This window comes from Quercus robur, chromosome 5 (genome assembly GCF_932294415.1).
Source record: "Quercus robur chromosome 5, dhQueRobu3.1, whole genome shotgun sequence".
Taxonomy (NCBI): domain Eukaryota; kingdom Viridiplantae; phylum Streptophyta; class Magnoliopsida; order Fagales; family Fagaceae; genus Quercus; species Quercus robur.
Genome location: NC_065538.1, coordinates 16,095,903 through 16,110,751, shown reverse-complemented (window position 1 = coordinate 16,110,751; position 14,849 = coordinate 16,095,903). Strand labels below are relative to the sequence as shown.

The window sequence follows — 14,849 nt, the reverse complement described above, 5'->3', positions numbered from 1 at the left end:
CCTAATACACGTTAACAAACACATTAACAAGTGACACAAGAAACTTTAAACAGTTTGGGTTTAAGGATCCACATCGACTTATTTGGAGAAAGAAAGTTGTCATTAGGCATGGTTGTTGATGAATAGAAACTGATAGAACTATAGTTTAACAATGGCGGAAAAGGAAAACAATGAGAGAGAGAGAGAGATTAGTGAGAGAATGAAAAGATCAGCAACACTAACTGATTATTGTGTACATCAATACATATATATATATATATAGTATATACAGAATCTATGATGGCTTAAGCTAACTTCCTAACTATAATTCCGTAAAGTTTGGGTGCAGTTATTCCCCAATTACACACGTGATCAACATGTCATTAACTGAACAATATCTAGCTTCTAGAATAATCTCATAACCATAACTGCCAGTCACTGTGAGGAGAACTCTGAGTCTCAGAGTTCTCGTGGAAGAAGATAAGACCAGATACCAGGGCTTAAAACGACATCGTGCAGTGCCAGATAATCAACAGCTAAACTTTCTGTCCAAAACGTCATCGTCTAATTTAATGAGAAACGATGCCGTTTTGGTGTTGAAACAAAATGTATCCGTTGATTTGAAAAAATAGCCGTTGGGCAGTTCTTCTATTCTTCTATCAGTTGATTCGATGCCAATCATCATGCCACCAAAAAAGCTAGAAAACGTATTGAAAGAGATATTATAATAATAATAATAATAATGATGATGATGATGATGATGATGATAAATTGTTTAATGTTATATTGTTAATATTAACAATAACAATGACAATAACAAGATCAATAATTATAACAACACTAATTATTTAAAAAAAAATATAAATTTTATTAATGTTTATGATTCAAAAATTTTCATAACCTGGTTTAAAAAAAAAAAAAAAAATCATAACCCAATATATATGACTTATTCAAAATTGATGACTATGTAAATAATACAATCCAGGTATTTTATTTTCTTTTTCAATTTGACATTGTCGTTGCACTTTTATTTTCCTTAAGATGGAAGGCCGACCATATAAGAGGGAGATCATAAACCAATCACATGCAAAATCCACATTAATTACAATGGTCTTGATGGTTTTGGATATTGTATGACATTTTTTAGCACACACAATGTACATTCTGCATGTGCTTAGTATTAATCATCACAATGTTGAAAATTGCCTTAATCCCCCCTCTACTTGTTTTGTATTATATAGGCATAGGCACCAAGAAAAAATCACACAAAAACCAAAACTACTTGACGCACAAATCTCTCTCTCTCTCTCATTTTCATCTCTTGAACCTAGCAAAAAGCTCGAAATAAAAGCTCTTGGGGACTTACATGGGGTAACAATAGATTTAGGGTTAAATATGTTATAAACTTCTATTCTATGATAATGGATATATATGTTTCATTGGTAATGGTGAATAAATCCTAAGAGAGATTTTTCCTTCTAGGCTTTTCTCTTTATCTTTATATCACGTGTCTAATTTTATTTCTGCTAATTATTATTTACAATACGGTATATGATTGTTCGATTGAGGTTCAAATTATTTGAGCATAATTGGTTAATTAAATACACTCAGTTTTAAAGGATCTAAATCTTCCAAAAAATTTTGTTTATATTTGCCAGGCTCCAAAAATGTAAAAACACAAAAGAAGAGACTGGCTAAAAGCAGAAAAGCCTTGTAAATCATCAAGTAGTGTCCTTGTTTATGGATGTTATTCCTTGTGACTTTCTTCAATTGATATCTAGTTGTTGAAACTGCGTGAGGGATATTGTGCAGGTTTTGTGCGTATAAAATTGGAGATAGTAGCTCAAAATCAAAGAAGGGAATAGTTTGTTTTTATTAGATGGTGCAAGATTGGGCTAGACAACCAATACATCTCTCTCTATCACCTTTAGAGGATAGAGATGCCATTTTGGTTATAAGGCCAGTGCTTATAGCATAAGTTTCTCATTGATGACACCATAATGGTTCAATAAATGGTGAGAGGAAAAGTTCAAATGTTTGATGTCCTTTAGGGCCAATCCCTTCCAATAGCTGTGTCTCCCAAACAATCATCAAGCACATTTCGCGACATCACAAGCTCAGCAACAAGATCCCTCAGGTGGGGTAGTTATGAATCCTTCACATTTCAGTAGAGATATTCCACTAACGGCCCAAGTCTCAGTCTAACTGATAATCTCATCTCCAATCTTGCCATTCTAGGCAACATCATGTATAGACTTTCCTTTAAATGGGACCATCAGAAAGTATTGACTATGTACAATTAGTACACTAGCACCAGTAGGTTACGGGATTACAGTAAAGCACATGGATATGCCCAATTTAAGTTTCTTTTCCTCCAGCGCGAATTTATTCTAATAAAAAAATGCTTAATTCACTGACCATATACATTCTTTTAATTGTACTAGTTCATGAATGATTCTACCAACAATGCCACAACATATTTTACTTGATATAGTAGTGAAAGAATCTGACAAATCAGCAAAACAGACTTGTAAAAGAAGGATGACAAGTAACAGAAGAATAGTAAGACAATTAGTAGTAGTAATCAGTGGTGTTCCAAATTAGAGGCATCTAGCAGCTGGTCTCCAACCCAAGAGATGACATTGTTCCTGCAACCAGATTCTGTATTTTAGAATAAAAAACCACAACTATTCAGGTATACCAAGTTGCATCAGACTGAATTAAAAACTTACAAATGAATCATAATAATTATTCCTCCCACTGTGACAATAGGTGCTTCCCTATGACACTGAAGAATAAAGTTTTCAGTCAGCAAAAACCATTGGCCTAATTAGTACTTAAATCCCATATTTTAAATTGAAATGCAGCAGCGTCAACTTAATACATAGATTCTGCACTTTAGATTGAAATGCAGCGGCTTCATTTTGTACATTAGCCTACTTCAGTATCCTGTTTCATGCTGAACTGGATAGACCTTAACAAACTTATATGAACAGTAATATATTGTACATTCTTATTTTCCTTCAGATTATAAAGTTTCCGCTCCATTCATACAAAAGTGCTGTCAGAATATTAAATTTATCAAGTACTATATTTTAAACCAGCATTAGGCTTACTATTTGCAGGCATGAGTCTTTTCCATTTTACATAATTGTCTACATAATGAGATTTTTGTTTGCAAGTGAAAGTAGGACTTTGGTACTGGGAACCTTTCTTTTTTCCCTATCTAGTTCGTGGGCTTTTTCTAGTTAAATGCTGTGAAATACTGGTTACTATTATGAAATATCATTTTGTGCATCTTTGATCTTTCACAGTTGTTGAGTCCCATTAATGAAACTTAAAATGCTCCATTTCCCTACCGTTTGACCATGTCTTAATACAAAAAACTAATATAAAAGTTATACAATTAAATCTAGTCTCTATTTTATATGGCCTTTAGGTAGTTACAAATGCAGCCTAAGATCTTAAATCAACTGAAGCAGAGTATAAAGGAAGAACCAGAGAAACAAGTAATGTACATAAAACATCCCCCCCTCCCCCCATCCCCTTTTTTTGGGTATCAAGCTTAACGACTTGATTGAATTAGTAACCCAAAAAAAGAAAATGCTCAATGCAGATAGCAGACAGTCGTATTAGCTTCAAACAGATTATAACAAGTGAACATCTAACAAAGCATGATGCAAATCGCTTTGATTAAAATATTATATGCTTATAAATTGGAAATAACATTGATTTTGACGCTCAAAATGTTATGATCATGAAATGGAAAATTTAAACCATTAATAACTAGAAATAAAATGAATGAATTAGTGATCTGAGTATAGGCAAAATTAAAGAGATTTGAGAAAAGAATATGGAATATGGAATATGAAATGAAGATTCCAAGGTCAAAGAATAAAATAATGAACAAATGAGTTAAGGTGCACCTCTAGAACCGTTAAACTCAGCGGCAGCAGCAGTAAAAGTTAGAAACCATCTGCATGATTCTCCCGTCTACCATACTGTGAAACCATGAATTGTCTAAGATACTGAAGCTTCTTCAGAATTTCCACCACTTCTTGCCTTTTTCCTTTTGTGATATAGGTACATCTAGATGTGAAATAGCATCTAGAAAGAAAATTAATTTAAATTATTTATACAACTTGGTGAAATAACTATAGCTGCATTGTCATTTTACTGGAAAGTTGTTATTATCAGGAGGCAACAGTTCAATATACATTTAGATTAAATATATAGCCTATGCTGCCCCTTCATTAACTCATTACTCCATCCTTTTTAATAGATTTCTGGAAGTATTTCTGGTATTAGTATCAACTCAAGCTAGGGACTACTACTGCATAGCCGCCTTCATTTAGCAGCCCATATTTTGAGGTGTGTTTCCAAGTAGTGCTTTCCCCTTTTATTTACAATGGTCATTTTGAAGTGGGATTAATTGGCAAGAGAGAGTATTTTGTTTTGGGAATCTAGCTTCCCTTCTACTTGATTCTTCTTATGCAGGCTAGGAGCATACTTTTAAGTCCACTAATAGAATGGATCCTAAGGTGGGTTATCTAACCATAAAGCTCAGCATATGTTGAGTTATGAAGTTTATAATTATATAGATGTTTACCTGCTTCTGGATTAATTGAATTGTAATGGGTCTCTGCCCAAAAGCTTAACATAAGAACTGCAAAATCCACAATTCATTAATTTCATATTTACAGTTTACCAAATATAAAATTAAGGCATGGCCCAAAAAGTAAGGGGCATGAAGTTGCAACTTTATATAAGAATGAATTAGGAAAAGTCATTTGAGTGAAAATTAAAAGTGGGTCCTAATAAAAAGTCTTGACATATCTAGCAATTAGAACTATTATGAACTTGATATAAGTTTGTAATTCACATCAAGTTTCATAGGGATAAAATGAGTATTTGTAAAAAGTTTACCTCTTTTGGACTTTTGAATGTGGGGAAGAATCTCAATGTAACAAGTATCCTTAAAGGAAGTAATCAAAAATATCTTGACACCAAACTACAATCACAAGGTAAACATGCATCAGTTATCAGAAGAAGAAGAAGAACTAGTATAGTGGCAATCAAATTAACAAAGAAAAAAAAATGGTAAATCACAAATGTACATCAGTACATCATAGGTTGCATGAACCCATACAGAAAAAAAGGAAATTTCTATAAAAATCACAAGAAAGTGATGATGAAAAAACATTAAGGCACTTAGTGTTTTCCTAATCAATAATTGACCAATTTATTTACAATTAGATAAAGGTAAATTTTGAGTTTAGAAATAAATTGCTCTCATCAATTTTTTTCCACCAATAAAATTCTGAATTTTGCAATTTGAACTTCCGCATCCAAATTTTAATGTCAAAGTTGTTAGCAATTTGTAATCATAAAATAGCTAAAATGAAAATAAGGAAGAACTGTTAATTAGGACCCTCTAAGCAGAAACTAATAAATGTGACCTCATACAAATTTTTTTGGCTATGAAGTAATAGAGGGTTCAATGACCTAATGTGTTCAAAATTTTCTAAGGACAGGACAGCTCAAAGCAAATGGAGAATATAGAAAGGTTTGAGAAGCTCCTCTTACCCGATCTGCGGCAGCCTGCAATGTGACATGATCACCCCATTCACCTTCCCTATTTTATTTATGTCAAAGAGTAAGTATGAAATAGTTCCAAGTAAACATTCATGAATGCTATAACTTGAAAAAAGAGAATGCCAAAAATACTTGCTCATTTTCTCCAAGTAGTCATTATAAGACATAGGAATGTAATTCTGGTAAAGTTCCAGTTGAGACTTGAGCTGTTGACATCAACACCCCAAAAAAATCAAACCTTGACTTGCTTCTGGACATTAGGACTCAAATTCCTTTATAAAAGAGTAACTTTATTGGAATAGAAACCAACCTGTTCAATAACCTGTTCTCTTACAAATGTATGGAGGTCAGGATCACCATATAGCTGATCTGCTAAAGCACGAAACTGGAAGAGTACAAAAGTAATGACATATCTTTTGATTTAGTAATATTGAGGACACATGATCATTACTACTAAGGTTTTGCAATAGAAAGAAAGAAACACATGTCAATAAAAGTCATACATAAGGCTGAACTAAAACTACTTAGAAATCATGGCAAAAGATTGCTAGACAAAATTTGGAAGCAAAGAAGAATTTATGCCCATGTTGATGATCAACTGAAATATTATTTTTGCATATAATAAACTTTAGCATTAAGTTGTAGAGCTGACATGTTAAAGGTAACGGGAAAAAAATTATATAGTCAAAATGTTTGGAACAGTTAAGATTAAGTTATGTTACGGTTATTATGCAGTAATTTATGAAAAGCCATCTTGAACTTAAGGTAAGGATTGACCTGACAGTTGCCATCTCCTTTGACCTCATTCTCAACCAGATTGTACAACTTCAGTCTGAAAGATAAAACAATTCTAACATCAGATATACAACATTTTAATATCAGTTACACTGATACAAAGTACACAAAAAGAAATATAAACATCTTACAAGTTTTATAACCTTAAATGTGAGGAAATAACTATAGGTTTGCAGGAAATGATGATACTTGTTAAATATTAACAACGCGATGTGTTATATCATGTTGTGTATGCTAGAGAGGAAGCATAGAAGAGGAACACTGAGAATACGAGGATTACGTGGTTCAGCCTTGACGACCTACATCCACGGAGGAATCCCTTAAGGGTTACATCTTTATTGTATGAGAGTGTAGTACAATAACTTTCTGTGTTACAATGAATCCTAACATGAGTATATATAGGCAACTAAACCCTAGACTACTAGTATAAGCAGGAATGGGCTTGGGCCTATTACATTGGGCTAATATGTCTAATATATATCTTTAACACCCTCCCTCAAACTCAAGGCGGAAGCTCCATGAAGGTTTGAGGTTGGATAAGTATGAGAAAATCACTTGAAGATGCCTTGTAGAATGCCTTTGAAGAAACCACAATGAAGAATGTGCCAATTGTCCAATTTCGAAATTTCAAATGAAGAAACAGAGGCCAAAATCGGAATCTACGCGAAAAACTGAGCCGGGGTCAAAGGTCAACGCAAAAAGTCAAAGTCAACTGGTTAGAGTCAAAGTCAACAGTCAAAGTGCTCACGGGTCAGATCCGGGTGGTCCGGGTCGGGTCGGTCCGGGTCAACGGTCAGCTAGGTGACGTGGTGCTGACGGGACGACACTGCTGACGTGGCTGATGACGTGTCGCTGACGTGGACCAGGGCTGACGTGTGCGAGCTTACGTGGCTGCTGACGTGGAGTAATGACGTCATCATATGATGTAAGATGACATCAGTAGCAGAATCGGCGCGTGGCAGGAGTGTGCAATGTTCACCGGCGCGTGAAGGAGCAACTAGAAACCCAGGTGGCGCGTGCGGCATCTGATGACCACCAGATTCTCAGGCCAAGTAGATCGGTGGACGACAAGGCCGTCTTGGCGGCGCGTGCAACTGAGATCTAGCCTGGGAGTCAAGAATTTGCGGCGGCGCTTGTGAGAGTTCCTGGAGCCATTGTCCGCGCGTGGTGGCGTGTGCGGCTGCCGTTGGAGGTCGGGTTCCTGGGTTTTGGTTGCGATATGCCGTGGAGCACGTTTGTGGTTTTGGCTTTGTCAGGCGAGGCTTGGATTTGCGCAGATCTTATAGGGAGAGGCACGGATTGCTTGGGCTTAAGGATCTAGACACAGCAGGGAGCCATGGCGGCTGCGAGAAGCTGTGGAGTCTAGATCCAGCAGACAAGCATGTGTGACTTTTGTTGGCGGTGTGCACGTAAGAATCTTCTTTGTTTGTTAGAGATATTTGTTTGATGCCAAGAACGAAGTTTGGCTCTGATACCATGTTGAATATTAGCATAGAGATGTGTTATATCATGTTGTATATGCTAGAGTGGATGCGAAAGAGGAAGCATAGAGGAGGAACACTGAGAACACGAAGGTTACGTGGTTCAGCCTTACGGCCTACATCCACGGAGGAATCCCTTAAGGGCTACATCTTTATTGTATGAGAGTGTAGTACAATAATTCTTTATTGTATGAGAGTGTAATACTAAAACTTTCTTACCATATTGTATTTAATTGTGAATGGATAATTCTTTATTCAACTATCTATACAGCACTCAAAGGTAAAGTTACATAGTCATTTTTTTTCCCCAAAAATGTACTTGATGTGTAATCTTGTATATGTTTTTATTAATTGCTCTACCATTCACTATACATATAATTTTAATGTAGCAACATCAAGGAGGAATTAGCACTGAACCTTTCTAGCAGTAGTTGATGATCGGATTTCACATCATTGGCTGAGGGAACTTTTGCATTTGTTTTAGGAACGAACTGCCAAAAAATAAAACGAGAATAAGGCTAACCCACAAAATGCCTGTATAACTTACCAGTAAGAAAAAGATGAAAGAAAGGAAATATTACAACTTATTTTAGACCAGAATACAGCATCAAAACACTAATTCAGATAACAAATGAAATCATTGTATGTTCAACTACTAGTTCTAGTTGCTTCAATTTTTTTTTTTTTTTTTTTTTTTATGAACAGTTGCTTCAATTAAATAACACACACACATATATATATATATATATATATATATATGCATGTATGTATGTATAGAGAGAGACAAAGATAGAGAGAGTAGAATATGATGGAAAATTTTAAATTTCTAATTTAATTAAATGTCCATAAATGTTTTTTGGATAATTTATGTCATTTATCTTGTCTTATTGTTAAATCACTTTTAATTAAAAAAATAAGTTATTTTTGGAAGTACAAATAAGTGAAAATGAAAGACTAAGGAGTTCTATTCAAATTGTGTATAGAGAAGATTAAACTTTTATTTTCTGTTGGCAATAAAAGACTGTACAAAAGCAATACTTACACCGACAGTATTAATCTGCTTGTTCATTCTTCTGTTCAAATAATCATCCGTAGCAAAAATGTCCCTTATTTCGAATGATCTTAACAATTCCTCGGCACCACTTAGTAATTTTTCTAACGGAGTAGAACACAGACAGGGGATTTCGATTTCGGTTACTCGTCTTCTTGGATCATATGATGTTTTCAGACAACTAAAATGACCTACACACATCACAAAAAATTTTCCTAGCATTGTATGTAAGCGAAAGAAATATATAAATCACAGTCCAAGGTGCTAACCCAAATTGCAAGTACAAAGGCTAGGGTATCTTCTTGGTGCACCAACACAACTATGTGCCAAAATATTTGAAGTTTGGAAATGCTCTTGCCTAGCACCAAAGTGCTCTTCTTCTTGAAGAGCATGTGCTATAGACTCGTCATTCTCCATCTCAGTATGGATATCTTGAACTTGTGTGACAAATTGTATTGTCCACCTCATTGTTCTTGCCAATCTTTATAAAAAGACATCCAAAGGGCAAGAAAAAGTTGACAAAAAATAAACCCATGTGGTATGTACCAAGAAAGGGAAAAAAAAAAATATATATATATATATCATCAAACTTCAAATTCTTGGTATATAGTTAAAAGAAATCAAAGCTAACCTTGTTAACAAATGGAGGGATTTAATCTCTGTTTGCAGAACCGTGATGACAAAAAGGATTATTGGAGGGGATTACTTTGTAAGTGGTGATAAAGTTATATATTTTCTTAAAAATCTATTCCTATATATATATATATATATATATATATATTGCTCGCTTGCATGCCTTCTTTATTAACCACATTTATAACAATAACAAAAATAAGGTCCAGGCATGCGCAATATCTGCAGACATGATTCTCATTCAGATACACTTTAATCCCTCATGCACAATCATTGTCAATATGATTCTCATTTATTGGAATGCCAAATTTTAAAATTTAATTATTTTCTCAAAAGAAATTATTATTATTATTATTGAAATTGAAATCACATATGGAATGGCAAGAGTGGGACTGAGTTTGATCATTAGGGGCCCATGTCCTATCTCCTCTCTGGACTAGAAAAAATCTATGCATGAAGGAAGTAAAATGGATTAGAGGTATTTCACCATGCCTAACAAGGTGGTTCTAATATTGATGAAATAGAGTTGAAAGAGAAAGGAGAGAGATGGCCATGGGAATGCAAAGTGAGAGAGAGAAGTTTTTAATATATATATATATATATATAATTAAATTGTATATAAAACTATTAAACTATGATATGTCTTACATATAAATAAAGATAAGAGGGAAAGGGTTTAATAGGAGAAGAAACCTAATTGTGTCTTGACTTAATGATAAAAGGCAGTCATCATAAATGATTATTTGTATTATTTTTAACATCACTGGATGTTGCATTAAAAAAAAAATCACTCAAATGTTAAAACCTCACATAACAAATATATTTTCATTCTTTTTCTGAATCAGCAAATACAATTTCAAATATACTACTTTCAAAATTGTGAACCAAAATCCCAATGGTTTTTAATTTTTGTACGAAAATTAGATAGCCTTTTCTTTTTCTTTTGAAGTTTAATAACAAGTATAAAATTGATTTCCGTTGATAAAACCAAAAAGAAACTTGTGCCTATTTAGAAAATATCAAATTTAATAAAAATCTTTTGTTCATTGAATGGTAAAGAAGCAAAAAGGCAAAGTTTCTGATGATGAAACCGAGAGCATCTTGGGTCAGCCTTGTGTCCGACTCTCCCTCATAGAGAGTGACTCCGTCCAAATCTTGAAGTGTAGTGCTCCAAATGTTTTTGGGCTTGTAAATCGTGGAGGTCTCTCTGGCGAGCTCTTGGTTCTCTTACATTAGTCCACAACAACTACCATGACAGCCAAAGTGCTAAACTGCTAATACCACATTGAGACCAAAGATTTTTTTTTTTTTTTGGAAAGTAAGAAGTGAACACAAGTGACAAGTACACATTTACATGAGATAGAAATGCTCACCACTCTCAGGAATCCAACTAAGAGATACAAACGAAAAAGCTCACTATCTATCAAAATCCATTATAGACTAAGAGTATAACAAGAAGAATCCTTCTTTTTCTTCACACAAGGTAAAGGATGGATATTAGAAAAGGGAAAAGTTATCGGAGGTACCAAAGTTATTGGTTTAAAAATTAATTTAAGAATTTTTTATTTTTTTTAATTTTTTTATTTGATAAAAAGAAAAAGAAAAACTTTTTAAAAATAGTTCATTAACAAATGACCTAAGAGTATCCATTAAATAGATTCATTAGAAAATACAATTGAAAAACCAAATAGACACATCTAAGAGCAATAGAATCCAAAATTCGCCCTTTTCAAAGTACATTAGTTCAACCCAAACTATCTGTAAAAAAAGAAAGTTATAACTCCTACAAAGCTCCAATTACATAATGCTTGATGCATGGGAGACTAGAGTCTTACTGGCTAACTAACTGATTCAGAATAATTCTAGAATTAACTTCCAAAATGCCCAAAAATACTGCTATAACTTGTTTGAACGTTGAGTAGTACTATACTTGGATTATCAAACACCTATATGACTATGAGTAGTCTTTTCACGTGTCCATACACACTCTTGTGTAAACAATGACCATTCCAAATTAAACTCAATTTTGTGACAATTTTCAAGAGTTGACAATGAATCAAATATGGCGTCACAATGACGAACCTTGACATACTTCCGCTTCCTCCTATCGAAATAATTTGCCGTAACAGCTTTTAAGTAATGCCGCCAACACTTCATGTGACCGTCACTGCAACAATTTGGCTCTTCATCTCTGTTAACTAGTGCCTGAAATAGGAACTGCAATACACAACAAATAAATGATAGGCAAAAACAGAAATAATATTAGTACGCAAAATATCACAGTCCAAGTGAAAAAAAATTCCCAATATTACATCAAAGCCATTTGCTCCTCGTTAGGAAATTTTTACTTACCTTTATGAAATCATTGTTCTCTATATTTGAATATGTCCGCAGAACTTTTGGATGACAACTCCATAATAAGCCATCTAAAACAGCTGTATAGTCTTGCATTGTTGGAACATCATCCAGCACAAAATGCTTAACAATTGGTACTAACTCTTCTGAAGTTAAGTTATTCTGCATAAGAAAGTCAAAATGTTAAACAAAACTTTAGTAGTTCAAGAAATCAATTTTATATATGTTGCTGTATTACAAACTTGAACAACAAGGCCCATACTGTAATTCTAATGATTAATAAAGTGATAGAAACATTACGAGGAAAAAATATTTGGTGTAGTCAAACAGTAAAAAGCGAAAGAAATAGACATGCACGTGTAGATGATATTTCTACACAATTTCAATTCACACCTACCAAATCAAACTAATCAAAAATTAATAGGGGTAAGCTTATTTCATTCTGTAATTCAAGATAAGAAACTGTTTCTGTAAATTGATCAAGGTAGAAAAGTGTACCTGTAAATAAAGTAAGAAAAAAGAATTGGTATTGAAATAATGCAATTAGACTAGGTACATAATAATGTTGTCACTACATGAACATTAAAAATAGAAAATTAAATAAATAAAATTGAATTTATGGGCTTACCGTAGTAAGCTGAAAGTGCAAGCTTAAAGTTTGGTGCTCATTAAACTTTCCAAGATATCGTTTGAGTCTTAGAAACCAGAAAGTGTCTATAAAACCTTTTGGCCAAAGTGTATGTACAATTTTTTCTAGACAAGCTGAAGAAGTGATAGAAAATGATTTTGGTATTGATTCACTATCAAATTCGAAGGAATGAAGATTTTCACAATTGATCTGGAGCAATGGCATTATTTGATCATCACATGACAAACTTTATCTCTTAAGTCCACGGCTGGAAATTTTAATTTTCTCACTCCTTAAGACTCAAGTACAAGGTCTCAAGAAAGGGGAACTTATAATTGATATCTGGAATAGATATTTGTTTGGATTCGACGGATTTTAGTTTCAGTTTCTTTACCTTACTGCAAGCAATATTGTCCAATTTCCCAATAAACCTCTCACAGTGAAAAACTTCAAGATTTGGAGCTTCAACTCTATCCCAACTGATTCCATATAATTTAGCCTTCTTAAGCTTAGGGACATTAACAAGGTGAACAACAGAGCGCATTTTCATGCATAAGTCTAGAACAAACACCTCAAGCAAAGGGCAACAGCGTAGGATCTTCATTATTGTATGGGAATCAATTTCCACAAAGCGCAGAGTCAACTCTCGCAAACAAATAGGCTTCATATTGTGGCTAAGGTAGTCGCTCTCTAATTTACAACCACTCAAAGACAATTTGACCAAAGATTCAACAGAAAATGTTTTCTGTGGTAAAACATAATTTTTCACGTGAATCATGCTAAGAATGCCAAGGTCTAGCGTTTCTATATGATTTCCATTAACCAATTCTATCCAGTTATCAATGCAAGAATCGTATATAGCATCACAAAGGCTCATGTTCAAACTAAAACGTTGGATTATTTTCTTTTGCTCACGGAGTGGAAACAAAGCCTCATCAACGGACTTAATAAACTGCTCCATTTCCTCCTCAAATTCTGCCTTTTCCTCTTCCGAAACAAAACTATAATAGCTATTGCGACTTGAGAATGTGAAATCGGACCTGGGGAGTGAGTTCCACGCTTGTCTCCATGTCATGGACAAGGTACTGGTACGAGCAGCATCCTTTGGGGGCATGAAGAAGAGGATGTGATGGATAATGTGTTCTGGCAACTGAGATATCCGATCCAAAGCATCACCTGTACTCAATAAAAATATGTTTTTTCTTTCCTTCTCCTTTTCGAACCCCATATTTCTCAATAAAAATATGGTTTTTGTTTTTTCCTCAAAATCCTTCTCTTTCTGCACCACATCACTTACTTTATATTTATAATCAGTTCGGCTACTTTGTTGGAAAGGGAAAACCTGTTCTTACTAGTTACTATAGTACTAGTACTCTAGAATCCTTGGCCTAATTAACTACAAAGACCTTTGCCTAATAACTCGTGTTTACAAATTATCTTTCTATTTCATCTTACTTTGCTGGTAAGGTGGATACGATTTGGAAATATCAGTCTCATTCCTATTAGTATTCGGACTCTAGAAACCTTTTCCTGCACTCATGATCCTTATATAAATCTATTCATTACTTGTACTAATACTAATCTTTTATTTTGGTATTATTTATATATGGGATGTCATTATATTTGTACCTTGAATAAATTGGATCCAATGTTAATAAATCAGTCATATAACATGCAAATCAAGTGGAGGCACAATAGACCCCCCCAAAAAAAAAAAAAAGGTGGAGGCACAATCAAACCACCAAACTAAATAGAGTGCAATGGAAGTTAAGTTTGACATGACAATTTGATCACGATGGGGAAAATATTCTCAGATGAAAACCCCACCGAGTGAAATGATTAAATTTACCACATTACAAATTTTAAGCTTTTAAGACAATTGGTAATTTAATATGGTATCAGAGCAAGAGGTCCCGAGTTCAACATTTTACCATGCCTAACAAGGTGGTTCTAATATTGATGAAATAAAGTTGAAAGAGGAAGGAAAGAGATGACCATGAGAGTGCAAAGTGAGAGAGAGAGAGAAGTTATATATATATTCCCGCACACACACACTAGCCTTATCACACGTGCTTTGTGTGTGCAATGAGGCTTTTTTTTTTTTTTTTTTTTTTGTGTAGTGTCATTATTTTCCTTTTTTATTTTAATAATTTTGGATAAGTTTGTTTTGAAGATATAGATTAGTAAGAAAGTGTCTTATTTTGTAAGCATTTAAGTGGAATTGGAGATATATTTTTATTAGGTTATCCTCAAATTTTTTCCCAGTTAAAGTTAAAGTTTAAGGGTATTTATGAATTACATAAAAGTCCACTTTAAAGAGAGGAATCCTCTT

At 33.9% G+C, this 14,849-nt stretch overlaps 1 protein-coding gene and 1 long non-coding RNA gene across 2 annotated transcripts; both read right to left on the bottom strand.

The window, feature by feature from the left end:
• Window positions 1-4,487: 4,487 nt before the first annotated feature.
• Window positions 4,488-6,150, bottom strand: LOC126729021 (uncharacterized). Its single transcript, XR_007656458.1, has 4 exons — window positions 5,885-6,150; window positions 5,566-5,614; window positions 4,906-4,990; window positions 4,488-4,645 (listed from the first exon to the last, which is right to left on the bottom strand). It is a non-coding gene; the product is annotated as an uncharacterized LOC126729021 (long non-coding RNA).
• A 132-nt stretch (window positions 6,151-6,282) lies between these two features.
• LOC126727882 (putative F-box/LRR-repeat protein At4g15060) lies at window positions 6,283-13,745 on the bottom strand. Its single transcript, XM_050433783.1, has 5 exons — window positions 12,912-13,745; window positions 11,887-12,051; window positions 11,617-11,751; window positions 8,268-8,341; window positions 6,283-6,406 (listed from the first exon to the last, which is right to left on the bottom strand). Exons 1-5 carry the CDS (start codon window positions 13,743-13,745, stop codon window positions 6,283-6,285), a joined length of 1,332 nt encoding a protein of 443 aa, XP_050289740.1.
• Between the last annotated feature and the right edge of the window lie 1,104 nt (window positions 13,746-14,849).